The sequence below is a fragment of the Penicillium soppii genome (assembly GCF_028829465.1).
Source record: "Penicillium soppii strain IBT 18220 chromosome Unknown utg000010l, whole genome shotgun sequence".
Taxonomy (NCBI): Eukaryota; Fungi; Ascomycota; class Eurotiomycetes; order Eurotiales; family Aspergillaceae; genus Penicillium; species Penicillium soppii.
Window position 1 is genome coordinate 3,738,228 of NW_026643240.1, and position 27,579 is coordinate 3,765,806.

A 27,579-nucleotide genomic window follows, 5' to 3' on the forward strand; every position below is an offset into this window, starting at 1 on the left:
AAGGTGCTGTCTTTTATCATGGCATTTGTCTTTGCCGCAAGTGCGGCAGCAGCATCTATGGATAAATTGTCTAGCAAGAAATTAGCTGGAAGACAGGTATGCATATTTCCATCTAAAGAACACTACCCCAAATCATATTCAAGTGCTGACTGGGATGAACAAAATTAGAAGGATTGCACTAATCGTGATGACGCACGCAAAGCGGCACACGACGCGGGGTGCCAGAATGTTCGTAATGATAATCATCAAGGCACTTTGTGCAATGCGTTTGGATGCAATTGTGATTGGGGATGTTCCATCGAAACCGGATACGACGACGGAAACGACCCAAACGGTAGAGTGTTTGTTAAAGAAAAGTGTCCAGCATCGTACAACAGTGAGGATGTAAGTAGTCGGGAATGAATCAATAGCACGACTTGGGACAGAAAGTTGACAAATGGCAATATAGTGCTGTTAGTGCACTTGACTCGAGCGACAGTGCTTCAGTACCGTCTGTGATGGGCAAACAGTAGTGGGTTAGTGATGACCCTTCACTAAAGACGCAAGATGCGATGACTTTGGATACAAAATACTGACTGGAATGGGCGTGAATAGGCTGTAAGTAATGACTTTTGACTGAAGAGCAATGACTATGAGTACACATTGCTGGCTCGAAGCGGCCTTTAGTAAGGCAGCTGTTGGGTTTCCGATCAAAGTGTACTTCATTTAGAATTCTTTGCTCCATTAAGCTCTGGAAAGTTGTTCGTCATATTTGCGCTATCAATTTTTGATTTAACAGTTGGATGTGTCTGTAGTGCAGACTCTCTCCTCGACTTGTCTGGTCTTTTTTATTTCAGCCTTGGTATAGGTTTTCCCTGATCTAGGTTTTCCTATACTGTTATGTGAATGCAAAGGCTCTATTTCACAAATCTTTGACTACAATACCTTTCTTATCCACGTAGTACAATCTAATAAATGAGGTACAAGTTGTTGTTGTTGTTGTTGTTGTTTGTTGTTTTGGGGGGGGGGGGGGCTCTATTGGCGAAGGTTGATGACCTTAGTAGCTTGAAGTACATACTCCTATTTCTAGGGCAGGTTTGTAACGTGGAGAAGTGTGACCAGGCCAGTCTATTCAAATAAAAATTGCCCATTTGACGAGGTTATCAAAGCTCAAGAAAGAAGGAAGAAAGGAAGAAAGGAAGGAAGAAAGAAAGAAAGAAAGAAAAGGAAGTGAAGAACAGAGGAACACAATAACAACAACCTAACTCTACTAGTTCCGATCTGGTCACTCCCTAAGTGCTCACCGAGCATAACCTAAGCATTGTTTTTACATTGCCAAACATGGCCTAAGCATCACCCGTGGACTGAGCATCATCTGACTATGTACTTGCTGGATATAATTGAGTTGTCACTGAGAAATCAGCCTATGCTGTGAGATACTCAGTGAGCAGGACCCTAAGCCTCCTGATAAAGCAGCGACGCCCCAATCGAGAAATTAGCATCCGCGGCCTAGAGTCTGGTACATACAGCTACATATGTAGGTTGGAAAATAACGCAAAGAGATATCACAATTGCTTCAAAGCTCTCTGTTTGCACCCCTGTCCAAGCTCTAGAGAATGCGAATCATTCTCTATCATTTTCCAACTCTGAATACTCAGGCAACTCCCAGTCCCCATCTCGATCCGTTAAAAACCGCGATACTAACTGTGGTATGTGGAGGAAACAAACCAGCCCCAGAATGAAATGAATGATATTAATCACCCACTGGGAGTCTGACAGTGCAACTCGCACAACCGAAGAATTGAATTGCTGGACCGTGTCGATATACGGCCGCATTCTATCAGTATACTTCTGAAACGCCGCCTCCAATTCTGCATTTCGAGTGATTTCCCCAGCGAGAACATACACACCGACCAGACTACTCGTCGTCCCCAACCCAGTCAATGGCGAAGGACAATGCGCCGCATCCCCGAGAAGCACCACCCGCCCGGAATGCCACTCCTCAAGCTTGATCTGGACCATCTCCTGACAGAAACCAATTATTCGTCGTTTCCGTGCCATCGATAAACCGCCCCAATTGCCATCCTGCATCAGCGAATTTCTGTCCCCAGAACTCTTTCTGTTGCGCTGCCGTCGCCAGCGAGATACTCCGTAGCTCGTCCGCGTTGGACCGCAGGAAGAAATATACTTGTGTTTCGGAGTCGCAGTGGATTCGTCGCATGATCATTCGTCCCCCGGGTCCGAGATACGCCTTGCACATGTTGCTGTCGCCTTCTGTCGCGGAATGAACACTTGGAGGGTGCTCGGGTTCGACGACCCCGATTACCGCTTTGTTTGGTTGGACTGGGGCCCGAAGCAGGACCGTCTCCTATTGGACAGCGTATCGGTGCTTGGCGGACAATCCGGGCCCGAAGCAGAATCATGCTTCGCCATTGGTTGGTTGACACTATGGATTGCTCAACAAGTGTAAGTATATAATTCCAACCATTCCCAGACCGCACTCCTTCATACTGAACTACTCAAAATCAACACGAACAAGATGAGCAAGATGAGCGATAAAAATTCGAGTGCCCCCGAGGGTGAGAAGGAAGCGGGAGACCTCGAAGCGGGTCCAACAGCGATCAGCTCAGAGCCGTCCCTCGACGACGTCGACAGAGATCCAAATCTCATCACTTGGGATGGGCCCAAGGACCCGGAGAATCCAAAAAACTGGCCCAAAGGTCTGAGATGGAAGAACACCTGGACAATCTCCCTCTTTGTTTTCATCTCGCCCGTGTCGTCGTCGATGATTGCTCCCGCCATGGACGACCTCGCCAAGTCCCTGGGGATGCACACGGAAATCGAGATATACCTGTCCTTGAGTATCTTTATTCTCGCCTACGCCATCGGTCCCATCTTCTTCGGTCCGGCGTCGGAGCTCTACGGTCGGGTACGTTTACTTCAGGTCAGCAATCTGTGGTATTTGGCCTGGAATCTGGGATGCGGTTTCGCTACGACCAAGGGCCAGCTTTTTACTTTTCGTTTTCTAGCCGGTATTGGTGGTAGCGCACCGCTGGCTATTGGGGGTGGAGCCATTAGGTAAGAGAAGGCCCAGAACAACACTCAGAAACCTGTGTAGGCTGACCGAATTGACAGCGATATGTGGATGGCGGAGGAGCGTGGCAAGGCTATGGGTGTCTATACTCTTGGACCACTTCTGGGACCCGTGGTCGGACCGATTGCTGGCGGGTTCATCGCTGAGTATTCAACCTGGCGCTGGGTGTTCTGGTCCACCTCCGCTGCTGCCGTCGCAGTGCAGATTGTTGGATTCTTTTGGCTACAAGAGTGTCACCCGGGCACGCTTCTACGGAAACGACGTGACTGTCTCGCAAAAGCAACGGGCAACGAGAATCTACATACCGCGGATAAGGTTGAGACACTCGGCTACAAGCTTCTTCATGCCTTTGGGCGGCCGGTGAAAATGTTTACAACGCAGCCCATCGTCTTCTGTATGGCCATCTACATGGCTTACCTCTTTGGAATTACGTATCTGATGTTTGCAACCTTCCCCACTATCTGGACCGTGGTCTATCATGAGAGTCCCGGGATCGGCGGCCTTAACTATCTCTCGATTGCCATTGGATCCTTCATCGGGCTCTTCTTCAACCTCAAGCTTGTTGACCGCATCTACAAAGGTCTCAAAGCGCGGAACAACGACGTTGGCAAGCCCGAGTTTCGCATGCCGTCGCTGGCAGTGGGCTCGGTAATCAGCACCATCGGGCTCTTCTGGTACGGCTGGAGTATTGGTAACACGCACTGGATCATGCCCAACATTGGGGCACTGATTTTTTCCATGGGCATAATTTCCTGCCTGCAGGGCATGCAGACGTACATTGTCGACAGCTACCAAACCTACGCGGCCAGTGCCATGGCTGCCTGTGCTGTGCTTCGCAGTTTATGTGGCTTCGGCTTCCCGTTATTTGCCCCGTACATGTACAATTCCCTGGGGTATGGATGGGGGACCAGTTTGCTGGCCTTCACCACCATGGCCATTGGGTGGGGGGCGCCCCTTGCCTTCTGGCATTTTGGTCCCCGGCTCCGTGCTATGTCCAGATATGCCTCGGGCTAAAGAGGCAGGGTTTGGCGTGTGAGGTGGGTGAGATTGGAGGCCGACTGTCGTAAGATGGAATGTCCTTCGACTGAGTTGAATCCGCAATGGGGAAGGGGCCATTGAACGGAGGGACAGGCTTAGGAGTGATGCCTGGCTCTTTGACTGCTCCTTACGCCTCTCTATATAGTGTAATGTGATTGAATCTGTTCGTCCTAAAATGAAGGTTTTTGCACCTTATCAATCTGCCTATGTATCTCCAAACTTTATGCTGGTTTCAGATGGTTCACAATGAGCTTCTGGAATGGCGATATGGAGCTTGTACCAAACCACTTTGAAATTGAAGATGCCTAGATTGTAAAGAATGAAAAGCTTCGTTATGAACCAACTAAAAAAGTGGCGATGCTTGAATTTGTATACGCTGACAAGCTTCAATAATAGAACAGCCCTGGAGAAATCTGGAGGACCGAATGATGATGATGATGACCTGAATTAACCTGATCTAGCTCGCTTTACGTACATGCTGCTATGCGGGAATAGCTCTCAGAACCAGCCATGAGAGACGGCATCGACCCCAAACGACGATAGCAAAGGAAACAGAAGGTGTCAAGCCCCTAGAACATGTAGAAAATATAAGGGATCCATCCAAAAACGCCGTGCATGTAGTCATATGCGTAGTTCGTCATGCGGTCCCCAGCGCATGGAGGCACCGCCCATATCGCACCACTTCTCTATCAATTCTCAATTCTCAACTCCTCTCTCATTCTTGTCTGCACCAAGGCCTTCCATCAGCGTGCTCGCACCACCGGGATCCTGCATCACCAGAAACTGCCTCACCTGCAGATACTGCACGTCACATCTCGTCACACATCCAAGACCAGTCGCACTCGAACAAGTCCGGATGCCTTTCTCTCCACGTCGTGCCATTATCGCCGCGTTCGATGTCATCGACAATGATGATTGTTTGATGGCTTGATGTGCTGCATGAGGGGAAAGCGCAGACCTGGTGGCCTATTCCTGGGTGGTGCTCCCCTGGTCTCCCGACCTCTGTCTGTTCTGGTTTGCATGTTGTTGTTGATCGCTGCCCTCACCGACAGGATCATAACTCTTCCTCATGCTCATGGCCACAAAATCCACTGATTGAGATTGCCCAGGAGCCCCGTGTTAGCCATGAATCCCGACACGAACGAAATTACCGACGACTCAATGAGCGTCCCCCTCTCCTTCACCTGCACCCCCACACCATCGAATTCGTCCATCATATCCCTCCTCGGTTGCTCGAAGCGGTCGTATTCCAACAAGACGCGTTTTACAGTTTGGTTTCCCGATACGCACCTGGAGGAACGAGATGTCTTATGATTCTCTGACTCATCTGACATGTGGTAGCCTGAAGACTGGCCACTGCCATTAGCCTCACGGCACTCGGGGACCCGGAGGTAGAGATATGGTTGAAGCGATCGACGACTAGAGTTGACGTAGACTAGGTTGGTAACTGAAGGTGCTGGAGTATGATATGTAATCATCCATGACAAAATCAACTTTGGAAGTGATGCTGCGATCTGAGGCTTACCTAAATGCAGATACCTACCTAGGTAACTAGCTATCCCCGAGTGCAATATAAGCACCTGGGCAGCTTTTTAGACATTGCGAAAGCAGAAAAGCCGGTGCACCGAATTTTATGGCCCGGATTCTCTGGGTGCTTAAAACCCGAGTTCAGAACCCTTGCTCCATGTTCCGATTCATGCAGGCCGGGTACCAGGGCTTAGTTTGATCAGACGGCTATCTCTATATGAGACCAAAGTGGGCGAGAGCTCCTAATGAATCCGTCGCTTCCAAGCACTGTCTCTCTACTTTGCTCACCTAGAAGCTCATCTCTGTTTCTTCTTACTTTTTCGTTATTTTTTGGCGACTAAAATCCCCTCCAGTAATCTCCATTCATTGGAGACATGGCTTTTTCCAGATATCTGGGAATTTTGGACTCTAGTCTCGTCTTGAAAGGCCTCGCTGGTGCGTGGCTGGTGCGGTACATCGGCGGAGTTTTCTACAACATCTTCCTCCACCCTCTGGCCAATGTCCCAGGACCGTTGCTGTGCAAATTCAGCAAGATACCTTGGGTATGCTTACCCCTGTCCGAGCCGAATGTGGTTGATTGCCTGATGGACAGCGATTCACAATGGCGGGCGCAACGGTATGCGCAGTGTTCACGCCTGGACACGCTACAGACCACATGTGCTTCCTCGTCGAAGAAGAGAAAGCGCTGTTAACGGGGGATAACTTCCTGGGTCACGGTTTTGCTGTCGTGCAGGACGTGGCGGAGTACATGACTAGTCTGGCGCGCATTGCAGCGCTGGGTTGTCAGCGCGGTTGCCCAGCCCACGGGGCGGTCATCGAGAACTTGCCTGTGAAGATGCAGGTGTATATCCACCATAACGAGGTGCGAGTGCAACGGGTCATCGCCGCGCTGGCGGGCGGAGAGAAACTCCCCGGGAAAAGGGTCAGCATGACGGTTCCCGAAATGGGAGGGCCATTTATGGCGAGGTGCCCAGGGAGATTGTCGAGAATGCCATTGTGCCGTTCCTATCGCAGGTCTTGAGGAAATTGGCTGCGATCGCAAGGTCGGCTTTGAGCCAGGCGAGACTAATAAGAGGCGGTGGTTTGGACTGGTAGCGCAGCAGTAGACCCAAGCGTGAAATTGATCAGCGTATATAGTGATTGCGCAATGCACTTTCGATGAAGATCATGGTGAAAAGGCTTGTTCCATTGAATGGACATGACTAGTTGCGTCTTGAAAATTCTCTAGGTCTAGGCCTAGAATTTAGGATTGTTTCATTCAATATTTCTGCCTCAGCGCCTCCTTAGCCAGCCGCTTCCGTGCAATATCCCGCCACTCTGCTATCGGCCGATGCAGCACGTAAAACCGCAATCGCGACCGACGTACAGCTTCCTGACATCGCCGCACGGCCCTCTCATAATACAGTGCCACTGCCCGCTCCACGTTAGCCTCTTTCACCATTGCTGCCGCCAGTTCGACGCTGTCCACGAGCGCATGGTTGCCGCCCTCGCCACTGAAGATCGGCATCGCATGCCACGCGTCCCCGATGAACACCACGTCTGCCTGTACCGCACGCAGCGCATCGTCAGGCGGCATGTACACGCACCAACTAATCCAGTGGAACACCGAGTGTTGCTGGATGGTCTCCGGATTTATGTACTGTGCCCACGGTTCCGCGAGCTGCAGCGACGCCAGCTCTTCCAGCAGCGCCAGCGGCAGATCTCGTGCCTGGTTTTCCGGCGCCTTGGCATTGAATAAAGGGTCATTCTCGCCACGAGCCGGCCGGGAGTATGACCAGTCGAGATGCACCTGAATCTTAGTAATATTGCAGACCGTGATGGGCGTATTGAACCCGTCGCCCACGCCGGCAAGGATGTTAGCGTTGCCGATGAGAGGGCGCACATGGCGGTCGTACTCTTCGCGCGACACCTGGAACTCGCCGTGGTAGGCCACCATGGGCAACACTTCCGGGACTATGTGTGGCAGGACCTGGGAGCGCACTGCATTGCGCAGATAGTCAGTGGATATGCGACCAAACACGTGGACGGATTCGCCCTACTTACCTGCTGAATGCACCCTGTCAGCAGCAATCACGACCGAGCCGTGATATTCAGCTCCATTCTCGAAGACTGCCTGCATGTTGACGACCGACCCCGAGATGTTCTTGAGCCGATGTCCGTATCGCACATCCAGCTCGTCATCCCCATAGTCAGCCATCCAGGCCCGCAAGGCATTGCGATTCGCACGCATGACTGCTGGCCGGACATCCGCGTCCGGCTCGACAAGTGCCTTCCCCGGTTTGTATTATCGCTCACTGCTAGATCTACCCACCCAGTACCACCGATGAAGCGGTCAGGCGCCACGGCCTTGGTCACAGTCCGGAGGGACAGCCCACCGAGAGCCTCGAGCAATCGAGAACATCCCCAGTCGTGCAGGGAAATGGCAAATCCCTGGCTACGTTCCGGCGGAGAAACCTCGAAGACGATATTCGCAATCCCATTGTTTGTTAATAGTCGTCCAACAGTGAGGCCCGATAGATCCGCGCCGATGGTAAGGACAGGGCGGGTGTGATCTGCCATTTGCATAGCGTCAGCGGAGGAGAGAAATGATATGGTAAAATGCTGATTAGCCTCATGGATAATAACCTATCGCACAGATTACAAAAGCGACATCTTAAACGGCATGGTCGTTATTGCTTTCTGCTGCGCGAGTCCTACCGAATTGTCCAAAATCCCCGCAAAATCCGAGGCCGCCGGGACCAAACCCCGCGTTGCGACAATTGCTGCTCTCAGCTCAGACTTGTTCCTCGACATATTTGGTCCCAGAACAGCCAATCTGAAGAAGACTCGAGATTGAAGGCGTTATTCATTCCCAGGTCGGTCCCGTCCATGTTATTGAAAAGTTCATCGAAAGAAGAAGCCCCACCTGCATCCTTGTCCCCCGACAATACGCTGTCTTGCTGCCGGTTAGTGCGCTTGGGTTCGTGTTGGGCGAGTAGCGCGGTGATGAACGCTGGCTCGGTAGAGGAATGGCTGGGCGGATTTGCTAGCCAGGCCTTCAGAGTGACCTTAGCAATGGTGACGTACAGGGTCCTTCGGGCCTTAGCCAATTCGTCGTGATTGGCGTAGACTTCCGCAACCTTTCTCCACGCAGAGGCGAGCTCGGACGGCGAATAGAATCCCACCTCTGCGATGCTTCGGAGAATACAGAGAAGAGCATCCCATAAGAAGAAGGCCTGCATATGCCACCGAAAATTCTGCGTGCTGGGGTTATTGAAAATGGTACTGTTGGTGTCGAGCACCTTTTCCGCAAGGGCGCAGAGGTGTCTCCGTTGGGCATCGGTGATAGTTTGTTGCTTGAGTAGCGGCATCCGGGCACGTAGTCGGACGGAATTAATGGCCGAGCGCACAATGCCGGTGGTCAGAAAGTGCAAGGGATTCAGGATATCACAGTACCGCAGAAACTTGATCTCGATGAGGTCTTCCACCTTATCAATCAGACGCTCAGTGTCCTCAGCATCCCGAAACTGGATTGCATCCCCATGTTCCTCCAGCTTGGCACCCGTTTGAATGTAGAATTTGGACAGCTCCATCCGGGATAAGCAAAAAATCATCTCCGAGGCGCCTCGTTGCTCACAGGGCGGCTGGGTCATGCTAGGGAAGATCTGGTCATCGTTGATGTTTAGTGGTTGCTTAGTGTCCCAACTGCTGGGCGAAATGGATATACCCGTGCCGGATGTTTGGCCAGCATAACTGTCCAGGGGCAAGAGTTGCCAAAAGAGCCGCCGGCGCATCTGGACCTCAAATGGAGGCAATCCGAGGCTTTCGCCGTCCCGGTGTAGTCCCATGCGCTGCGCTAGGCGAATCGCGATCCCCGTCAAGATCCAAAAGGTGTGTGAGTCAATCTGAGTGCGCAAGGCAATAAGGAAGAGTGTGTAAGCCTGCAGAATCGGCATCGCGGTTGTCTTGAGCCACGACGCATTGACCAATGCCTGGATGACTGTGGTCTGATATCTGGACAACAACTGTGCCCTTGAATGATTGAACTCGCGCGAACAGTCGGCGTCCGACATAGAGAAAACGGCGAAATAGTAGATGACAAACATCAGACATTCATCGTTCTTAGAAGCGGCCGCAGGGTGCTCAGAGACAGCGTCGAACATCTTGGCGACCGTTGGAACGTGGAGAATCTTGCAAAGGGGATCGACGTTCGTCGTATAGACTTGCCAGAGTTTGGCTGCCTCCTCGTAAGTAGGGTGTAGGTCGGTGAGGCTCTGCATGCTTCCTATTACTGCGCCTGAGATCGTATGTGCGGCGAGAGCGCCGAGAAGACTCGTCAGTGTGCCTTCATCGGGGCTGTTTTCGTCGTGGTTGTAATCTTCTTGTTTGGACTCAGGTAAGTCACATAGATCCCCTTCGCCGGCGTCCAGCAGCAAGACATTGTCAATGCAGCGAGATCTGCCGTGGGTGGAAAGTACTACTTTGCCAGCCGTAGGGCCAGGTTGCGAATCTGACAACACAGGAGTCGGGGCCCGTGTGCTGATCGTGGAAATTTCCGTGTCTCTGCCACTTGGGGTCGATGCAGCGGCCGTCGGGAGGAGGTTGTGGTTTTGCAAGATACGCTCGTACCGTGCTAGACGCTCATGGACGTCTTCTTCGCCCCGACTGCGCTTCCTCTTGCGCGGCGGCGGCGACTGATAGACGCAGTGGAGCTTCGCCTTGCTGCAACTAGCGCACTTTGGTACCGCGCGATTACACTTGACCTTTTTCCGTACACATGATTGGCAGTTAAAGGGCATTGCAGTCGTCAGCTCGGTATCAAAGGAGCAATTGACCGCGTCCAGGGACGGAGCCCTTACAGGTGCGGGAGCAAGCGGGACAAGATGGGAGACAACCATGGTTTCCGTGGTATCATCTCTTAGGGGATGCTCCTGCTCTCTCTGGCTCTTGTTGTTTTCCTTTCTGGTATCTGTCTATATGTGTAGCAGCAGCCGGGGACCTCCTCGTCATTGTCCCCGCATTAACTAATGTTCCATTCAGCTGGGGATCGACTCCGAAAGATGACTAAGCGGAGACGGAGGGGCCATAAAAAAAAGGATGCGTTTATTTGTACACCACGCTAAGCCCCATCAATCCTAGACTTCCGCAGAACCCATTTTGGGTCGAAGGTCTCGACCCAAAACCTAACCAAGTCCAGGTCTAGGTCGAAACCGCCATCCTGCATTAGTGAATTTCTGTCCCCAGAACCCTTCCTGTTGCGCTACCGTCGCCCGCGGGATACTCCGTAGCTCGTCCTCGTCGGACTGCAGGAAGAAATACACTTGTGTTTCGGAGTTGCAGTGGCTTCGTCGCATGATCATTCGTCTCCCGGATCTGAGGTAAACCTTGCACATGTTGATGTTGCCTTCTACGCGCGGCATGAACCAGCAGGCGATGTGAACGCCCAGCGGGTGGTTTGGGTCTGCTGCTGTTGGGGGTAGAATGGCTCGTCGGATTTGTGAGCCTTGACCATCTGCGCCGGCCAGAAGGTCGAAAGTTGAGGATGAGCCGTCCGAGAATTAGGCGGTGACTTCTTTGTCGTCTTGCGTGAAGCGATCGACTGTCTTGCCGAAGATGTCTTCCATTTCATGGAATATGCGGATTAGGTCTCCGTGCATGATCTCGTATTCGGGATGTCAGTGCTTGGGCGCCTTGGCCGGTCTTGTTGACTGGAATGGTGCCTTTGACATTGCCATCTGTGTCGACGATAGATAAGCCGGCTTCATCGACGAGTTTGCTGCGGATGGCGTCGATGAGTCCCAAGCGTTTCACGACCTCGATGCTTTGGCCGCGGAGATCTATCTGGGTGCCCGAGGCTCTTAGCGTTGGGGATCGTTCTACGACGACAATTTTTTGCCCGATTCGAGAGAGCCAAAAGGCTAGAGCGGGACCTGCAACGCCTCCGCCGCAGATGAGAATTTTTGAGAGGAGCCGTTCTGTTTTATGTTTTGTGTTACGTAATCTGCATAGAGAATGGAATTATGTGAGGATATGGAGAGAGTATTTCACTGCCACAGAGCTCAGGCATTTCAGCTTACTTTTAAACAGCTGTCGCAAGCTCAACTATAGACCGATAATTTGGCTTTTAGCGGGGCATAGTGGGGCATAGTTGTAAGTGCTGACTATCAGTCGCATGGCTTACTCTTATTATTTTAAATAAGGGAGAGTTGTGCTTATTGTGGCAAGGGCTTGAGAAAAAATTTAGCGGTCGAGAAAAGGGTTGATGTGCAGTTTCTTTTCTCAGCGGTCTTGATAACTCATCGCCGCTCTTGATCACATATCGACCTGAATAAGCTTGGAAATACAATTAATATCTACATTTGTAGGTAGCTTGGAATATATCACGTTCCAGATGAGTTGTCGACGTGCTCGCACGAAATTATGATGGTTATTTCCTGGCTCGAGCCGCACACTAGGCATTGTGCGGGAATCGAGATCGAAGAAATAAAACCGAAGAACAACTCAATAATTCATTCAGCTAACACAAAAATATTGTGACAATCTGGCTATTTCAAAGACGGGGACGACCAGTCGCAGGGAAACACGGGATATCATAACGGTCCAAGTTCATAACCTTCTCCCAGGCCGCAACAAAGTCCTTCTTGAACTTATCCTGGGCATCAGAGCAAGCATAAAGCTCAGCCAGTGCACGCAGCTCAGCATGGTGTCCGAAGATCAAGTCCACACGGGTCGCAGACCACTTCTTCGCACCGGTCTTGCGGTCAAAGCCCTCGAAGTACTCGCTGTCCGCACCAGTGGGCTTCCAGTTTGTGTTCATGTCCAGCAGGTTGACGAAGAAGTCGTTGCTTAGCTGGCCAGGGCGGTTGGTGAAGACGCCGTGCTTGGAGCCGTCCCAGTTTGCGTTGAGGGAGCGGAGTCCTCCGACGAGGACGGTAAGTTCGGGGGCGGAGAGTGTGAGCTGTTGGGCCTTGTCGACGAGGAGTTGCTCTGTGCGGACGCGACGGGTAGATTTGCCGTAGTTCCGGAAGCCGTCAGCGAAGGGGCGCAGCCAACCAAATGATTCGACGTCGGTTTGCTCTTGTGTGGCGTCGTTGCGGCCGGGCGTGAAGGGGACTGGGATGCCGGAGGAGCGCTCGAGAGCGGCTGAGCCGGCAAGGACGATCAGGTCGGCAACGGAGACCCGCTTATCGCCGTTCTGGGAGTCGTTAAAGCGTTTCTGGATGTTCTCCAGGACGCTCAGGACTTCCTGGAGCTGGGCAGGGTTGTTGACGTCCCAGTCCTTCTGGGGAGCAAGGCGGATGTGTGCGCCGTTGGCTCCTCCACGCTTGTCACCACCGCGGAAGGTAGAGGCCGAGGCCCAGGCGGTGGAAATAAACTTGGTGGGCTCAACGCCGGATGAGAGGATCTCGTTCTTCAAAGCGATGATGTCTCCAGTGTCAATCAGAGCGTAGGTGGGGGTGGGGATGGGATCCTCCCAAAGGAGAACCTCCTTGGGGATCTCGGGACCCAACCAGCGAGCGCGAGGGCCCATGTCACGGTGAAGCAGCTTGAACCAGGCGCGGGAGAAGGCGTCGGCAAGCTGGCCCGGGTTCTCAAGGAAGCGGCGGGAGATTTTCTCGTAAGCGGGGTCGAAGCGCAGAGCAAGATCGGTGGTCAGCATCTGAGGCTTGTGGCTTTTGCTGGAGTCGAAAGCATCGGGGATGATGTTGTCGGCATCCTTGGCGACCCATTGGTTAGCACCAGCAGGGCTCTTAGTCAGCTCCCAATCGAACTTGAACAGATATTCGAGGAATTGGTTGCTCCACTTGGTGGGAGTCTTGGTCCAGGTCACCTCCAGTCCACTGGTGATGGCGTGGGGTCCGACTCCAGAGCCGTGGGCGTTGTGCCATCCGAGACCCTGGGACTCGATTCCTGCAGCCTCGGGTTCCTTTCCGACGTGACTGGCAGCGGCAGCGCCGTGGGTCTTTCCGAAGGTGTGACCACCAGCAATCAAGGCAACGGTCTCTTCGTCATTCATGGCCATACGACCGAACGTGATGCGAATATCTCTGGCGGCGGCAACGGGGTCGGGGTTTCCATCGGGACCCTCGGGGTTGACGTAGATCAGACCCATGACGACCGCGGCCAGCGGGTCCTCTAGATCACGAGTCTTGATATCACTCTGCTTGGCCTTCTCCTCTGGGGTCTCGGCCTCATAACGAGCTTCATTGGTGAACCAGACATTCTCACTTCCCCAGTAAACCGACTCATCCGCCTCCCAGACGTCGGGACGACCACCGGCGAAGCCAAACGTCTGTAAGCCCATGGACTCCAGAGCGACATTACCGGTCAAGAGCAGCAAATCAGCCCAGGAAATTTTGCTACCGTACTATACAAGACGAATCAGCACACTGAAAAATGAATGATTTTATCGTTTGTAGTTCTTACCTTCTGCTTGATAGGCCAAAGCAGACGGCGCGCCTTGTCTACAGACAGAAACCAAATCAGTATAAGTGAAATGAAACCATGTTTGCTGTTCAAACTCACCGAGAGACACGTTATCAGGCCACGAGTTCAAGGGAGCGAAACGCTGTTGACCCTGGCCACCACCACCACGTCCATCGAAGACTCGGTATGTACCGGCACTGTGCCAGGCCATACGAATGAAAAGCCCGCCATAGTGACCAAAGTCAGCAGGCCAGAATTCCTGCGAGTCTGTCATGAGAGCATTGAGATCCTTCTTGAGACCCCAATAGTCGAGAGTTTTGAAAGCTGCGGCATAATCAAAGTCCTTGCTTTGAGGATTGGTGGCATCTGTGTGCTGGCGAAGGACACTCAGCTTCAAGGCATTGGGCCACCAGTCAGTGTTGCTACAGAGAGATGTTAGTTTCAAGACGAATATACGCTTTGTGAAAAAAAGACCCGACAAAAGAATCTAAAAAAAAGAATCTGTTTGGGAAGAAGGTTGATCATACCGAGTACCACCTCCGGCAACATTGCTCTTCTTGTGTGCATATGGACATTCACTCATGATGTGCTGCTAAAAAAAAAGGAAAGTAGAGAAGAAAGTAGAGGAAGAACGGGAAAGCGGGCACCCCCGCAGTTTAAATGGTTACACCTCGGAGGTCCAATAATGGACCGCGTATTAAGCAGCTTTCTAATATCGAACGTCTAGTCTTCATGCTAGGTTAATATCACGCTAACTGAGACTGGTTCGAGTTTTCATTGGCTCTACAGGTAAAGCGATCCGGGGGTTGCGGGGAAAATATGTAAGAGAGACTGGCTTGCCACGCGGTGGTGGGCTAATTGGCGGAATACGCCGAAGCGCGCTCAATTCCGACATTCCACTACGTAGTATCTCCGTATACTATTCACCTGGGCAGTAGTATGGGCTGACAAAATAGCCATTTCTAGATTGACTTAGTAACACTCAAAGCGCGGGAGGTCTCGACTGCGCAAAATGAATGAGCAAAATGAATAATCCGCACTTTCCAACCCAAGCGACCTCGGCTGTGATGACGTCATTCTGAATCTAGAGCCTGACTGACTGACTCAGCACCAAAATAGGCAATCCCTTCCCAAGTGGTGTGTGTCGGAGAATATCGGTCAATATTCCCGCTTCCTAAGCACTCATATAATCAACTGTGGATTTGTTGTGAGTATTTTGATAATGATTAGGCTATTATTAATCCATGAAAACAGGGTGTTGAAGGTGATTAAATGTGGTAGAGCTATTCAACAAGCTCTTTACAAGGTTGTATTAGTGGATGGGGATGGAATCTGTAATGCGCGGGATTTGACCTAGATGGTTTGCCTATGCGATCTATTCTTTGCGAGTGATTTGTTAAAAGATTCATTCTTTGTTCTTAATGCATCGATCCATATATAAGTCGTTGTGGTTTCATCAATTTCGTCATTTGAAGCTATGTCCTGATAAATCATCAACGTCAGACTGATATTCAATGTTGTTGTTGTTATTGTTTATTGTAGTTGTGAAATTGAATTCGAATTGCTGGTTATTGAGGTGATTATTGCCAAAGGAATTTAGAATGCTGAATTATGGGGTCTTCATTGAATGTGGAATGCTCTGCGAATATACACTTCCAAAAAAGTCCAAAAAGAAGAAGAAAGGGAGATGCCGATAGACCGTACAATATTGGAGGTGAACGATCTCCCGAGAATCGTGGATGCGAAAATCATAGGTGTCTTCCAAGGTGCCCAAGATCGCGGTAAGGGCATTCCCAGGTCTTCGGATTCCCAACTTCTTCCTTTCGAGCTAAAATTGACCACCGCCAACCTTTACAAATTGCTGGTCTCCATCTTATTCTCATCTCACGATATTCGGGTTTCACCTAGCTTCTCAACTTTTTACCTTCTGAACCTACCTTTCTTTGGCCTCAATCCCTCACTGAATACAATGGGTGGCTGCTTGTTGAAGGATAGTATTGTCTCCATTGAGGCCTATGATTTCTACCATATTGATGATATTGTGAAAGTTAACGCTGTCTTCGAAGAGGAGGCCATGAAGGTTTTTAAAAGAATGCTCAAGTTTCGCCTCTTTTTACTTCTCTTTTTACTCCTCTTTCCATCACATCAACCATCTCTTTCTAGCAGTAGTCCATCATGAATTCTGCTTCTTCTTTCATGGAGGCACTTAAGGCCAACAATGCCAATTTCCAGTTCCGACCTACCCAGCAGGTCGCGGCTCTCCTAGCCGGCCGGGCTTCGCAGCCCGCAGGTCCTAGGACCCAGGCCTATAAGGGCCTTTGGAGTCGTCTGGCCACCCTGCTCATTCCAGTCACTCAGCTGGAAATGATTATGGCCGTTTTAATTCTGGGGGACCTTTACGAGGGCTGGGTCAACAATGGAGTGGCCAGAACCATCATGCTGACCCCCTTGACTTCCGCTGACATTGGTGCCCTTCGTGATGCCCTTCCTCGCCTGCCGTCTGAGCTGAACGTCGTGCTGAAAGCTCACAAGACCCCAAACACCTGCGCTGTCACTCTCATCCAGGCTTTACCTCGTGTTCTAGAATCCGTAATTGCACCCAATCTGGAGCAAGCTACCGCAATTCGCCTCGCCTTGATCAACCTGACCCTCAATCTCGGCTTAATCATCGATCCAACCGTTAACGAGATGACTGCGCTCCGCTCCGAGTTGACCAGTATCCCTCTTCAACTGGGCCACGGATTTGGAATCAACCAAACCAAATTCGGAAGACTCTGCTATTCCCACCCTGCCATCGCCTGGAAGATCGAGGCTGTGAAAAACATTGGCTATTACGAGGACTGGTTCGCCGTTCGCCACGCTCTGAACTTCGCTGAGGGCCTCCAGATGTTTGGTGACGCTGCCGACGCTCTCGACGATGGAAACGTCAAACAAGCGTATTTTAGATTTTACGCCTACTACACGGATCTCATCACTCGAAACTAAAGGGGTTTCAATTATTCGTCACTTAGCCGTCACTACGACGTTCGTTTCAAAATTGCGCGCCGGATATTGCGACTGCTTCAAGGTTCGTCCACGCTTGCCTTCTTTGACTTGTTTCAGAATGTCTATCTTTGCTAATATGCCCCATAGTCTGATTCACGTTACTTACCCGTTATTTGAGCATCTGGCGTTCGTCAATGGCACCTTTCTCGATCGTCCATCTTTCCACTTGAACACGCAGTCTTAATTGTGCTCTTTCGTAACTCGCGCTTTAGCATTACCTCCCAAGAAAATCAAGAGCAGGGCGCTAGCGATTGTGATTTGTGCCTTTCCCCGATGCAATCAGTCTCCCCTCCTAGGGCATGTGAATCCCACGTGATCTTGCTTTTCTTTTGCACTTTTATTTTCTGCATGTTTTGCTATGACGATGTGTAAGCGGTTTGGATTTATACGATTTGCATTTGATCCCGGCGTCATTTGGTTATTACTTTTGCTGGCCTTTGCCTGATTGTATTCACCAACTTGAATTATCACATAGCTTGGTACATAACGCTCATACACATGTAAATTTAATTGCGCCATCTCGCAGAAAGTCTGGCCAACTGCAGGTCTCTCCATGTTGGTTGGGCTCACTCCTCTTCTTCCAGATTGTTTCAACTATCTTTTTTGCTCCTGATGCTTGAACCAACGCAGTTTTGCGGACACAACACTCAAACCATGACACGAAGAACGCTTGTAACTCGGGTGTAACGGCTTCACAGGCTGCGATGAAGGCTGGCCAGATCAGTCCTGCGCTTCTACAGTCACTCTGACCCTCTTCCTCTTGTTGAGCCCTTGTCAGACAGACACGTATGTCATTGACCTTCCCTTGCAGCATGATTGGGTCGATCTCGTATATTCGGCGATGGAAGAATATTGACAGCGCTGTGTACATTGCCTGAGCTGTCCTTGTACTTTCCGTCAAAAGTCTGTCATTATGACCTAGGACAGGGCTCGTGGTGGTAGGTAACAGGAGATGATCGATCGCGCTCTCCAATCCTTTTGCCAGAGTCCAGAATTCCTTTAGACACATGTTTACTTTGCTGGTATCTGTGGTCATTATAGACATATCTCTCTCATTGGCAAGACGGATAACCTGCGACAGTAGCAAAAGAAATACTTCATCGACTCCATATACCGAGGGGAATAAGGTCGCGGTCCAACGCCCAGGTATTGCGAGATGCAGATCCCGTTGCGCCATCTCTGGGTCTTTGTCCATGAGCATGGTGGCCTCAGAGAATGCCTGCTTTGTGTAAATGCGAAAATCGCCGGTATCCGTGGATCCTGTGGTGCCCATTGAAGCGTTCATATTGATGTTCAGAGTCGCCGCAATACAAGTTGTCTCTGCCATAATCCGCATATATGCATAGCAATGGTGTAGCGCTCTCCTCTTTGATGATAGAGTCGGTTGGTTGAAGCCCTTAATACGAATGAATTTCTCGGTTTGAACAAGCCAGGCTCGCCGTTTGTTTGCGTCTCCTTTGATCATCTGTGGGGTGCTTGTTAGCCAGGTCCAACAGGGTATTGTTGGTGTCGTACAAATGCATTTGAAAGACTCAAAATCGCCATCAAGACCTCTTTATATTTGCTTGTTTTTGTGGAAGAAATACAGATGTTTTCCATGCATTGTTGGAGGTGGTATTGGGCACGCTGCAAATATTGCTCTGCAGATATCTTCCATTGCTCCAGTCCCGCGGTCGAGTGATTTCCCAGATGAAAGGCGCTTGTGCTCCACACAGCGTTCAATAGGGCTAGCCTGCCATGATTGGCACTATCATTAAGGCCTATCTCTCTCAGTGTTGTGACCGCGCAAGGGATAACCAGGCTCATCCAGGGAGTCTCCTGTCCATGCCGCAACGGCGATATCAATGGGACGATTCGGTCTCTATAATAGGATAGGAGGGTCCAGCCTTCCATATTTCCTGCATCTAGGGAAAGACTGAGACTTGGTTGTAATGTGGGCTCCCAATAATGCATGTCTATGTGTTCAGGAGGTAGTATTGGCGACTCGTCTAGCACAAAATCGTCGAAAAAATCTGTATCCGTTACATCCAGAGGAAATGTTGCGTAAGTAATGTTTTCGTTCAATGGCAGCTCATTAAGCTGAACAAGCCATTCCTCCGAAGAATGTGCTAGTTCACCGGGTTTGGACAATGGGGAGTCAGATAATGGAGAGTCGGAATCTGATTGTTGGGACCATCGAAAAGCACCAAACGGCCCCCGAAAAAGAGAGAATGGCTCCAAGCACTCGGCGTCAGTCTCATACTTTTCCAAGTCATCGATCGCTCGGGAAATATTATGATAGGGTAAAGAAGAGACAATTCTGAGACTCATATCTCGGCGTTCAAAATCTACTAACGTTGTTAGATTCTAATCGTTGTCTGTTCATGAAGGGTACAAACCTGTGAAGATGGAGTGGCGATGCCTTGCTGCATTTCCAGCGCTCAACCATCGAATGTTCTCTTTGTCGTTGATAAACGTCAATTCTATAGAATCAGGCATCTTAACGAGTGAGTCTTTTTGTGGCAGGATTTCAGTCGGATTGTTTGACGAATCCATTCGGCTTGGGAATCCCGATAGTCCCGGGAGATCTTTCATCTTAGAATCTGTGACTATGGGGATCTTTTTCAGAAGATGCAGCTCAATATGATCATGTAAACAGTTATAGTGGATGTGGAGATCCCCGCTCGCAGTAGATAATGGCGGTATCTCCAAACAGGAAGGTCATTCCGACCATTGGAAGTTGATATGTAGAGACTCATGTGTATAGATGAAACATTTGAAAAGAAACCCTTTTTTGAATCAATAAAATTGCATCGTTTGGTTTAAATACCCTCAGTCTTGCAGCATAAAACAAAATACTGCAATCTGTAGGGATAAGTGACCCGGAACTTCTTACCTTGTACGCTTATCGCTCCTCCTTGTACACGACGTGATCATTGAACTATCTCGAGAAGCAGATATATTTGGTCTCGGGAATTAACTTCAATGCACGCTATAAATCCTATTCTACCTACAAGATCGGAATGACTTGGTAATTCGAGTAAAAAACTGCTATATCAAGACTATATGCATACACTCCGTCGCAATGTCATGATGCGGGGAAGAGTTGTAAACAATTATAAGGCAACAAAAATGACAATAGTCTGGCCTAGGATAGAAAGTCAAGAGAACAGCTTGGCGATTCTCAAATTGTTGTAGTCCCAAGCCGTGATATCCTCGTATTTGCACGGAGTCAAAGGAGTAATAAATTCCTTCAAAGGCAACAGCGATGCAATGCGGTTCGGCTTGGCAAAGTATGCAATCGAGTACCGCTCCGGGATCGTCTCGTCAGATCCAACCTTGATAGTGGATGGATAAGTCACTCGGTGACATGCAGCACGAAAGGTATCATTGGTCAGGCGCTGTAGCGAATCACCAATGTTCAGAATAATCTCCGACTTGCCCCCAGATTCAACCCCGTGGAATGTTCCTGGATTCTGCTGATCTTCAACTTGAAGACCACCCGTTGAATCCTGGAAGAGCATGGTGATCGTGCCAAAGTCGGTGTGCTCTGCGATGCGAGTCGCTGTTCCGTCGGCCAGCCCGGATGCGGGGATGGCTGGGTAGTGGAGGAGGCGGAACTCATTTTCGGCTTTGTTGTGCAGGGCCCTGAGGTCTGGTGCTGAGATACCGAGAGCTTTGGCTAGCGCGTCGAGAATCTCCAGCTCCACCTTGAAGCAACTGGTATAAAAATCCTCCATGAACTTGCGGAAGCCTGGGAGCTTCTCTTCGGCGATCCAGATGTTGTCCACGAGGTTGTCGTTTGCGGCACCCATGTCGAGTGTTTCCTGTTCTTGTTAGTGAGAGCTTTGTCACTTATAGATAGATCTTGGTACCTTGATATCTCGAACAGACTTCCCTTGAGGGTGACCCTTGTCGTAGCCACTGATGGAGGAGATGGATTCTTGTCCGACAAAGCTGTATCCACGGTTAAGGTTGGCCTCAGGTGGGTGTTTAGAGGTCATTTTATCTTCAAGAGGAAGTGAGAAGAAACGACGGGTCTTGTATGAATGTCAGCCATAAGAACCGTTTCTGCAAATCTCACACATCAACTCACGTAGTCAAACATCTCTGCAATGAGCTCTTCGGGGAGACCGTGGTTCTTCAACTGGGCCACTCCACGGGTCTTGAGCGTGCGTAGCAATGTTTTCGACACTTGATCTCTCTGTTCGGGGGTTCCCTTCAGCAAAGACAAATCAATGACATTTGACATGATGTGGTTGGTGATTTGAGAATGACTTGAAGATTAGATAGAGTGTGTTTTCTTCTTTTTTCATGCCGCAAAAAGAGGGGCTATAGATTGATATAAATATTGCAGCTGATGCAGCATATGCACTTCATAGCCATCGAGACTATCAATTGGGAAGGTGGTAGTGCAGACAAGATCTAAGAAGTGGATCACCTTCCTATATTATCAGCCAATGAAATTCGAGGACCACCCGCGCTCTGAACATACTGTTCAATCAGAAATAGATTAGTATATAGTGGATCACTTTCCTTTTGTTGCTGGACATGATTGCAGATCAGATACTCTTCAGGGCCAAATGGACCTTGATAAATTATGAGCACAGGCACCTGATATTATACATATGACTGGCAGATATCTCAGGATCGATATCCCAATGCTAATATGGATTCGGAATAAATATTGTCATGATCAAGCAAATTGCCTTTATAAAACAGTACATTCTAACCTGGCCTCTACAGTATGGTTGATCAGTATGGTTGATATCAAGAGTAATTATCGACAGAACTTCTTGGTAAATCTGAATGACTGCAGATTGCATGTCTAATCGATGTTCTTTAGCAGTTAAAGTCACAGCTATACCTGAGAATCTCTGCCTGAAGATCTCTGCCGACAGCAAGACTGGCGAAGGTGTTCCATATTCAGTAAACATATATTGATTCATGTATTTACAACTCTAGAGCAGTTCACAGGCATTGAATTATTCGGGAAAACACGCGATATTTGGCCTATTACTGCCAAAAGGATAAAAGAAAATATGTAGGCCACAAACTCCAAGAAGCTAAAAGAACGAAACCTCCTGGTCTGAAGTCTTTTGGAAGTCTTCCATTTCGATCAAACTTGATTATGTTCGTTTTAACTTCATTCTCTTACGAATTTCCAACCACTCTCTAGTTATCAAACCTTCTCCCATCAATTCACCTCCGCTTTGATTGTTCCGCTATATACAACTCGTCTTGCAACATACTTGCGCTTTTCCGCTGCCATTGCTTTCAACTTACAACATTGATCACCAACACATTCCTTGCACCGAATCCAACATCACACCCCAGCAAGGTAAATACCTACAGCGACTAATGCTTCATCTCTATTTCTAACATCGGGACTTCTAGAATGGCGCCATTAGCATCTCCTCATGATTGGTCTTCCGCTCTCATCATGCCTCACATCCGCAGAAGCAGTTAAAATCTACCTCCCAGTCCATGCATACACAACCACCTCAATGTTCTCGCCCATTAAATGAAGCCACATTTGCGTGAGCTACAAAATATGATAGCGAAGAAAGAGTTGTAGTCAAGGGGATATGATGTGAAAAACCTCTGCCAAATAATATGCACCTGACGCGAGAACATCAAATCTGCACTTGGGCACATTATGGAAGACCCTTCACCAAAATTCTGTGACTAGTGTGCAAAAGGGATTGCTACGTGGCTGAGCTGCATTGGCAAGTTCAGCATAAATAACGATGTCGGGATGGGCCGGTTTCCAGTTTTGGGTTGACATGGATCTACCACTTGATCCAATATTTAGTGGAATATCAGAGATACCTTCATTTTTACATTGCATCGCATCACCGTACACGATTTGTTCTTGTCGTTCAAGCGTCCTTTGACATTCTTCGAGCCATCTTCCCAGGTCTCTGAGCCAAATCCGAGGACGTTTTCCAGAAGGGCAGGCTATGCTGTGATGGTGGTGAGTGAGGAAGAAGAAAAAGGAAAGAGGCAGCTGTGCACTTTACGGTTGCATATACCGGAACTCGTCTTGAATCAGCCACACGTGTCGATAGCTGAAGTCGAATGTTATTTTCCTTTTTCTCACTCATCACTATTCCAAGCACTTGATCTAGCCAAATTATCACGTAGAAAATGGTTCTATTTTATTTATCTATAGTATCCCCGTCGTACAAAATAGCTATGAGTGGGGAACTATTCTAAAAAAATGTCGATAACAAGCTTCTAGATAAGATGGCTCCAACAAGCGAAGTCCAAACCATATGCAACAGAGAAAAAGAACAATTCTCAATTCTCCAACTTGATGTAGAAATAAATTTCCACATCCATGGATGCTATAAGGGCTGACATAAGAGTGAGCCGATTGGTTCCAAGGTTTCCAAGGTTGAGAAAAAAGAGTATAAGAAGGTGACATCAACACCTATCCAAGCGCCACTAAACATACATCTCCTGGAACTTCCCCCACATCGTCACTCCAAGTTCTTGGAGTCCTCAAAATTCTTCGATACCTCATTTCAAAGAGATACAGCATACTAAGACAATGATACCCTTCAATGTGATCGTGGGCAAAACCAACTCTACGCAGACCTCCACTTGACCGGATTGAGAGCTGCCAAGCATGCCCCAAGATCCAGACTATTGGAGGAATGTGTTGATCGTCGTACCTATTGTGTGTACTGCGTTCGCCGCAGCGGTTTTTGCACTTCGGATTTACTCTCGCCTACGAGTAATCCACGGGTTACGAATCGAGGATGTGCTGATGGGAGCTGGCCTCTTGTGTACCTGTGGTGTCGCTGCATGCATTGTATATTGTAAGTAGCATCTACAATTCCATTTGAATAGGACTGATCTTTAAATATAGCTGGTTTCCGTGGGATCGGGGCTGGTGTCAGTATCTGGGAATTCCCGGCCGATCAACGCAAGCAGATAACTCTGGTAAGTGTTGAGCAATGTGTGGTTAAGAAGACCGAATAACAATGTTTAGGCAAACTGGATTTTGACTAAATTCTGGCCTTCTGCACAAGTCTTTGTGAAGTTGTCAATTCTGATACTACTTCGCAAGCTCCTCGGGTCCGTGGATTGGTTCAGACGAAGTATAACATGCGCCATTATCTTTGTTATTGCTTGGGGAATTACTGCTCTTGTAGGTAATACCTTACAGTGCTGGCCAGTTCAATATTTTTGGATCAAGCACATCAAGGGGCATTGCATGTCTGGACAAACTACATTCTTCATGATAACCGGGTCTCTATCGACGGCTGAGGATATTGTGATTGTCTGCTTACCTCTTCCTGTGGTGTGGAAACTGCAAATGCCGCGACATGAGAAGATTGAATTGACAATTCTTTTTGGGATCGGATGTCTGTAAGTTGTTGGTGAAGTCCCTTCTGTGACATGGCTAATTTGAAATTGCTTGAAGAGTCTGCATTTTTAGTATTTTGCGCATCATCGCATTGGAAACATATGATGTCGATAATCTCACATGTTAGTGCCACTCCTCTAGTCTTGATCTATGAAAAGATGACTGAAATTTTACATAGATAGAAGTGCATTAGGTCTAATATGGGCGATTCTTGAATTGGACGCAGCAATAGTTTGTGGCTCGCTTCTTGTCATGAAACCTGTTTTCGTGTCAATTATGGAAGTATTATGGAAGGGATTCGGCGATTGGAGCAAACGATCGACGTCAAATCCTGTTGAGGAAACGAATTAGGAAGCATGTAGTTGAACAATATAAAGCGTGAAGAATATATATAATGTACATCTACAGATCCCGCTTTTCATATGGAGTGTTTATTTTCAATTTTTGCTTTAAATTGCGGGGTAAAATTCGAAAACATAATATTTTCATAAAATATCTATATCAATATGGATTAAAGAAGTCATTATCAAATAGCAAAGCAGCAAAGCAGCAAAAACAAAAGAAGCAAAAAAAAAACAAACTAGAAATGCGAAATCGGATCGAACCCCCTCCGCCCTCCGCAAAGAGCACACCGGGCCGGTGATAAGCCCCACCAAACCTTTTACATAAGTGCGACATTTCCCCAGGCTTTTTGGAAGATTCACATATCCAACATCATTATGCCGTCCCTTCAAGAGAGCAAATTGGCCTTTATCGGCGGTGGCAACATGGCCTCGGCCATCATTGGCGGCCTGGTCAACAAGGGCGTCAAGAAGCAGAACATCTGCGTGTCCGAGCCGTGGGAGGTTAATCGTGAGAAGATGGCCGCTCTCGGTGTTCGCACTACCACCTCCAACGTCGAAGCTGGCGGTGATGCCGATCTGATTATCATTGCTGTCAAGCCTCAGGTTACAAAGAGTGTCTGCCAGGAGCTCGGTGCCGCTTGGTCTCCTCGCGCCACCTTGCCCGTTGTTGTCAGCATCGCGGCTGGTATTACCCTCGATAGCTTGAAGGATTGGCTGAAGACCGATGACGGTCGTACTGCGCACACTGTGCGCGTCATGCCCAATACCCCTGCCCTGGTTGGTGAGGGTGCTTCCGGTGTTTTCGCCAGCGAGGATGTCACCGCCGACGAGAAGGATCTTGTCAATGCTATGCTCGGAAGTGTCAGCAAGGCCACCGAGTGGGTGGACCGCGAGGAGCTTCTCGATGTTGTCACTGGTCTGTCTGGTAAGTTTTCCAATCGCCGTTCGCTGAGCCCTAGAAGGTGTATCAAACTGACCGAGTTCAGGATCTGGACCCGCCTACTTCTTTGCTATGGTTGAGCATTTGGTCGCAAGTGCCACTGCTCTCGGTCTCTCCGAAGAACAAGCAACTCGCTTGGCTACACAGACTTGCCTTGGAGCTGGCAAGATGCTTGTGGAGAGCGACGATACTCCTACTCAATTGCGCAAGAATGTCACTAGCCCCAACGGTACTACACATGCCGCGCTTCAGACATTTGAGTCTCTCAACTTCAAGGAGACTGTCGACAAGTCTGTTCAGGCTGCCACTTCCCGGGCTGCTGAGCTTGGAAACACCCTTGCGAAATAAAGGACTGGAACGAATTTCTCCACGTGTAAAGTTATATGAGAAAACTCATGCACCATGAAGTTAATCAAAAAAACCATAGAACAAACAATTGCCTTGAAATTGCATAGAACGTACTTACACCTGTGGAAACCTGAGACTATTGAGCTCATGTGGTCCGTGCGCATTATGGCCTTCCTAGGATCAAGTTGACGTTGCGCTTCTTCCTCTTCTTCTGTAAACATGGTGAACTTTTGGCCCTGGAAGGTGAGCGTGATTCTGAATAGGTGTGATCACTATTGACATTGTTTAGGGCGATGATACTTCAGCGGCTTCTTTCGAGAAGACACTGTCCACACTGTCAACGAAGATCGCCGAAACTACCACGCGACTCGATCAGCAGCGCCAGTCCTCCCGACGAGTCAAAGCACTATGGACCCTCTATTCGAGCTTTGCCTATCTGTTCTATTCGATCACAATCACCTTGGTCTTTGGATGGGACAGCTGGGGGATGAAAGAATATGCAGCTATTGCGGGCGGGCCGGTTCTGTACGTGCTTCGGTCATCTGCACACTCGAACACCACTGACTATTGGCTTTCACTTTTTAGAATATACGGCGTTCGCAAGATCAGTTCCAAGTTCTTTGACTACCAAATCTCCCGCAACCAAGCTCGCCTTGACGATTTCCACAAGCAGCGCGAGGAAACGATCGAGAAGCTCAAGGTTGCCACCAAATACAACTCCACCCAGGAATTGCTAGAGAAGTACGGCGGCGAGTCTCCCAAGCCTTCTCCGGCTCCCAAGACAGACAGCGAGAAACGGAAACCTGTTCAACAGCAGCAACCTGTCGCCCGCACTGGTCTCCCGCCGCCGCCGACTGCCAACATTCGGCGCCCTCCCTCCGCACCGCAAACCCCGAACAGCGCCCCTTCTCCTCAACCTCCCTCGCCTGCTCCGGAGTTCGATCAAGGCCGTCCGCAGATCTCACACTCTCCCCCACCCCTCTACCCTCAACAACCCACCGAGCAAGCCGGCTTCGCACCAAACGCATACTCCAACAGCGGAGAATACATTGAACAATCACATTGGTACGATCGTCTCCTGGATGTTCTCCTAGGTGAAGATGAAACTCAGCCCCGCAACCGCATGGTTATGATCTGCAGTGGTTGTCGGCTCGTGAATGGCCAGGCACCCCCTGGCATCAAAACACCAGAGGAGCTAGGCCGCTGGCGGTGTGGCAGCTGTAAGGCTTGGAATGGAGTTGAAAGTGAGACAACGCAGATCCTCAGCAGCTTGCGCAAAGACGCTGGGCCGGCTGAGGGTTCCTGGGAGCCTGTGTCGAAGGCGGAGGCAGATACCCAGTCGTCTGAGGGCATGGACGAAGGTGTCATTGTGGCTTCTAGCGAGGATGAAGAAGTGACTTCTACTCCTTCTGAAGGTGAAGAGCCAGAGCATGAAGATTCTAAGCCTGAGCCTGTACGCCGGTCGAAGCGTGGTGTAAAGGGCAAAGCGAAGGAGTAAATT

At 49.4% G+C, this 27,579-nt stretch overlaps 17 protein-coding genes across 17 annotated transcripts; 8 read left to right on the plus strand and 9 right to left on the minus strand.

The window, feature by feature from the left end:
- Positions 1 to 18: 18 nt before the first annotated feature.
- Positions 19 to 512, plus strand: N7529_012089 (uncharacterized protein; the record flags this gene model as incomplete). Its single annotated transcript, XM_057247615.1, has 3 exons — positions 19 to 96; positions 169 to 384; positions 411 to 512. The coding sequence occupies 3 exons, from the start codon at positions 19 to 21 to the stop codon at positions 510 to 512; spliced, it is 396 nt and encodes a 131-aa protein (XP_057092964.1).
- A 1,469-nt stretch (positions 513 to 1,981) lies between these two features.
- On the minus strand, positions 1,982 to 2,239 carry N7529_012090 (uncharacterized protein; the record flags this gene model as incomplete). Its single annotated transcript, XM_057247616.1, has 1 exon — positions 1,982 to 2,239. The coding sequence occupies one exon, from the start codon at positions 2,237 to 2,239 to the stop codon at positions 1,982 to 1,984; it is 258 nt and encodes an 85-aa protein (XP_057092965.1).
- A 24-nt stretch (positions 2,240 to 2,263) lies between these two features.
- Positions 2,264 to 2,449, plus strand: N7529_012091 (uncharacterized protein; the record flags this gene model as incomplete). Its single annotated transcript, XM_057247617.1, has 1 exon — positions 2,264 to 2,449. One exon carries the CDS (start codon positions 2,264 to 2,266, stop codon positions 2,447 to 2,449), a length of 186 nt encoding a protein of 61 aa, XP_057092966.1.
- A 69-nt stretch (positions 2,450 to 2,518) lies between these two features.
- On the plus strand, positions 2,519 to 4,087 carry N7529_012092 (MFS transporter; the record flags this gene model as incomplete). The annotated part of the gene is made up of 2 exons (XM_057247618.1): positions 2,519 to 3,057; positions 3,115 to 4,087. 2 exons carry the CDS (start codon positions 2,519 to 2,521, stop codon positions 4,085 to 4,087), a joined length of 1,512 nt encoding a protein of 503 aa, XP_057092967.1.
- A 720-nt stretch (positions 4,088 to 4,807) lies between these two features.
- On the minus strand, positions 4,808 to 4,993 carry N7529_012093 (uncharacterized protein; the record flags this gene model as incomplete). Its single annotated transcript, XM_057247619.1, has 1 exon — positions 4,808 to 4,993. The coding sequence occupies one exon, from the start codon at positions 4,991 to 4,993 to the stop codon at positions 4,808 to 4,810; it is 186 nt and encodes a 61-aa protein (XP_057092968.1).
- A 191-nt stretch (positions 4,994 to 5,184) lies between these two features.
- On the minus strand, positions 5,185 to 5,711 carry N7529_012094 (uncharacterized protein; the record flags this gene model as incomplete). The annotated part of the gene is made up of 2 exons (XM_057247620.1): positions 5,185 to 5,530; positions 5,692 to 5,711. The coding sequence occupies 2 exons, from the start codon at positions 5,709 to 5,711 to the stop codon at positions 5,185 to 5,187; spliced, it is 366 nt and encodes a 121-aa protein (XP_057092969.1).
- Positions 5,712 to 6,239: 528 nt separating this feature from the next.
- N7529_012095 (Metallo-hydrolase/oxidoreductase) lies at positions 6,240 to 6,659 on the plus strand (the record flags this gene model as incomplete). The annotated part of the gene is made up of 1 exon (XM_057247621.1): positions 6,240 to 6,659. The coding sequence occupies one exon, from the start codon at positions 6,240 to 6,242 to the stop codon at positions 6,657 to 6,659; it is 420 nt and encodes a 139-aa protein (XP_057092970.1).
- Positions 6,660 to 6,896: 237 nt separating this feature from the next.
- nscC (FAD-dependent monooxygenase nscC) lies at positions 6,897 to 8,203 on the minus strand (the record flags this gene model as incomplete). Its single annotated transcript, XM_057247622.1, has 3 exons — positions 6,897 to 7,618; positions 7,682 to 7,873; positions 7,957 to 8,203. 3 exons carry the CDS (start codon positions 8,201 to 8,203, stop codon positions 6,897 to 6,899), a joined length of 1,161 nt encoding a protein of 386 aa, XP_057092971.1.
- A 203-nt stretch (positions 8,204 to 8,406) lies between these two features.
- Positions 8,407 to 10,515, minus strand: N7529_012097 (putative C6 transcription factor; the record flags this gene model as incomplete). Its single annotated transcript, XM_057247623.1, has 1 exon — positions 8,407 to 10,515. One exon carries the CDS (start codon positions 10,513 to 10,515, stop codon positions 8,407 to 8,409), a length of 2,109 nt encoding a protein of 702 aa, XP_057092972.1.
- Positions 10,516 to 11,024: 509 nt separating this feature from the next.
- Positions 11,025 to 11,684, minus strand: N7529_012098 (Monooxygenase FAD-binding; the record flags this gene model as incomplete). The annotated part of the gene is made up of 3 exons (XM_057247624.1): positions 11,025 to 11,216; positions 11,327 to 11,592; positions 11,666 to 11,684. 3 exons carry the CDS (start codon positions 11,682 to 11,684, stop codon positions 11,025 to 11,027), a joined length of 477 nt encoding a protein of 158 aa, XP_057092973.1.
- A 483-nt stretch (positions 11,685 to 12,167) lies between these two features.
- Positions 12,168 to 14,627, minus strand: cat2 (bifunctional catalase-peroxidase Cat2; the record flags this gene model as incomplete). The annotated part of the gene is made up of 4 exons (XM_057247625.1): positions 12,168 to 13,985; positions 14,045 to 14,082; positions 14,144 to 14,466; positions 14,572 to 14,627. 4 exons carry the CDS (start codon positions 14,625 to 14,627, stop codon positions 12,168 to 12,170), a joined length of 2,235 nt encoding a protein of 744 aa, XP_057092974.1.
- A 1,592-nt stretch (positions 14,628 to 16,219) lies between these two features.
- Positions 16,220 to 17,029, plus strand: N7529_012100 (uncharacterized protein; the record flags this gene model as incomplete). The annotated part of the gene is made up of 1 exon (XM_057247626.1): positions 16,220 to 17,029. One exon carries the CDS (start codon positions 16,220 to 16,222, stop codon positions 17,027 to 17,029), a length of 810 nt encoding a protein of 269 aa, XP_057092975.1.
- Positions 17,030 to 17,579: 550 nt separating this feature from the next.
- Positions 17,580 to 19,567, minus strand: N7529_012101 (fungal specific transcription factor domain-containing protein; the record flags this gene model as incomplete). Its single annotated transcript, XM_057247627.1, has 3 exons — positions 17,580 to 18,554; positions 18,605 to 19,416; positions 19,468 to 19,567. 3 exons carry the CDS (start codon positions 19,565 to 19,567, stop codon positions 17,580 to 17,582), a joined length of 1,887 nt encoding a protein of 628 aa, XP_057092976.1.
- A 662-nt stretch (positions 19,568 to 20,229) lies between these two features.
- On the minus strand, positions 20,230 to 21,320 carry N7529_012102 (isopenicillin N synthase family dioxygenase; the record flags this gene model as incomplete). The annotated part of the gene is made up of 3 exons (XM_057247628.1): positions 20,230 to 20,895; positions 20,944 to 21,108; positions 21,165 to 21,320. 3 exons carry the CDS (start codon positions 21,318 to 21,320, stop codon positions 20,230 to 20,232), a joined length of 987 nt encoding a protein of 328 aa, XP_057092977.1.
- Positions 21,321 to 23,702: 2,382 nt separating this feature from the next.
- Positions 23,703 to 24,058, plus strand: N7529_012103 (uncharacterized protein; the record flags this gene model as incomplete). Its single annotated transcript, XM_057247629.1, has 2 exons — positions 23,703 to 23,895; positions 23,946 to 24,058. 2 exons carry the CDS (start codon positions 23,703 to 23,705, stop codon positions 24,056 to 24,058), a joined length of 306 nt encoding a protein of 101 aa, XP_057092978.1.
- Positions 24,059 to 25,165: 1,107 nt separating this feature from the next.
- On the plus strand, positions 25,166 to 26,078 carry N7529_012104 (pyrroline-5-carboxylate reductase family protein; the record flags this gene model as incomplete). Its single annotated transcript, XM_057247630.1, has 2 exons — positions 25,166 to 25,715; positions 25,777 to 26,078. The coding sequence occupies 2 exons, from the start codon at positions 25,166 to 25,168 to the stop codon at positions 26,076 to 26,078; spliced, it is 852 nt and encodes a 283-aa protein (XP_057092979.1).
- A 219-nt stretch (positions 26,079 to 26,297) lies between these two features.
- Positions 26,298 to 27,576, plus strand: N7529_012105 (uncharacterized protein; the record flags this gene model as incomplete). The annotated part of the gene is made up of 2 exons (XM_057247631.1): positions 26,298 to 26,321; positions 26,368 to 27,576. 2 exons carry the CDS (start codon positions 26,298 to 26,300, stop codon positions 27,574 to 27,576), a joined length of 1,233 nt encoding a protein of 410 aa, XP_057092980.1.
- Positions 27,577 to 27,579: the final 3 nt, after the last annotated feature.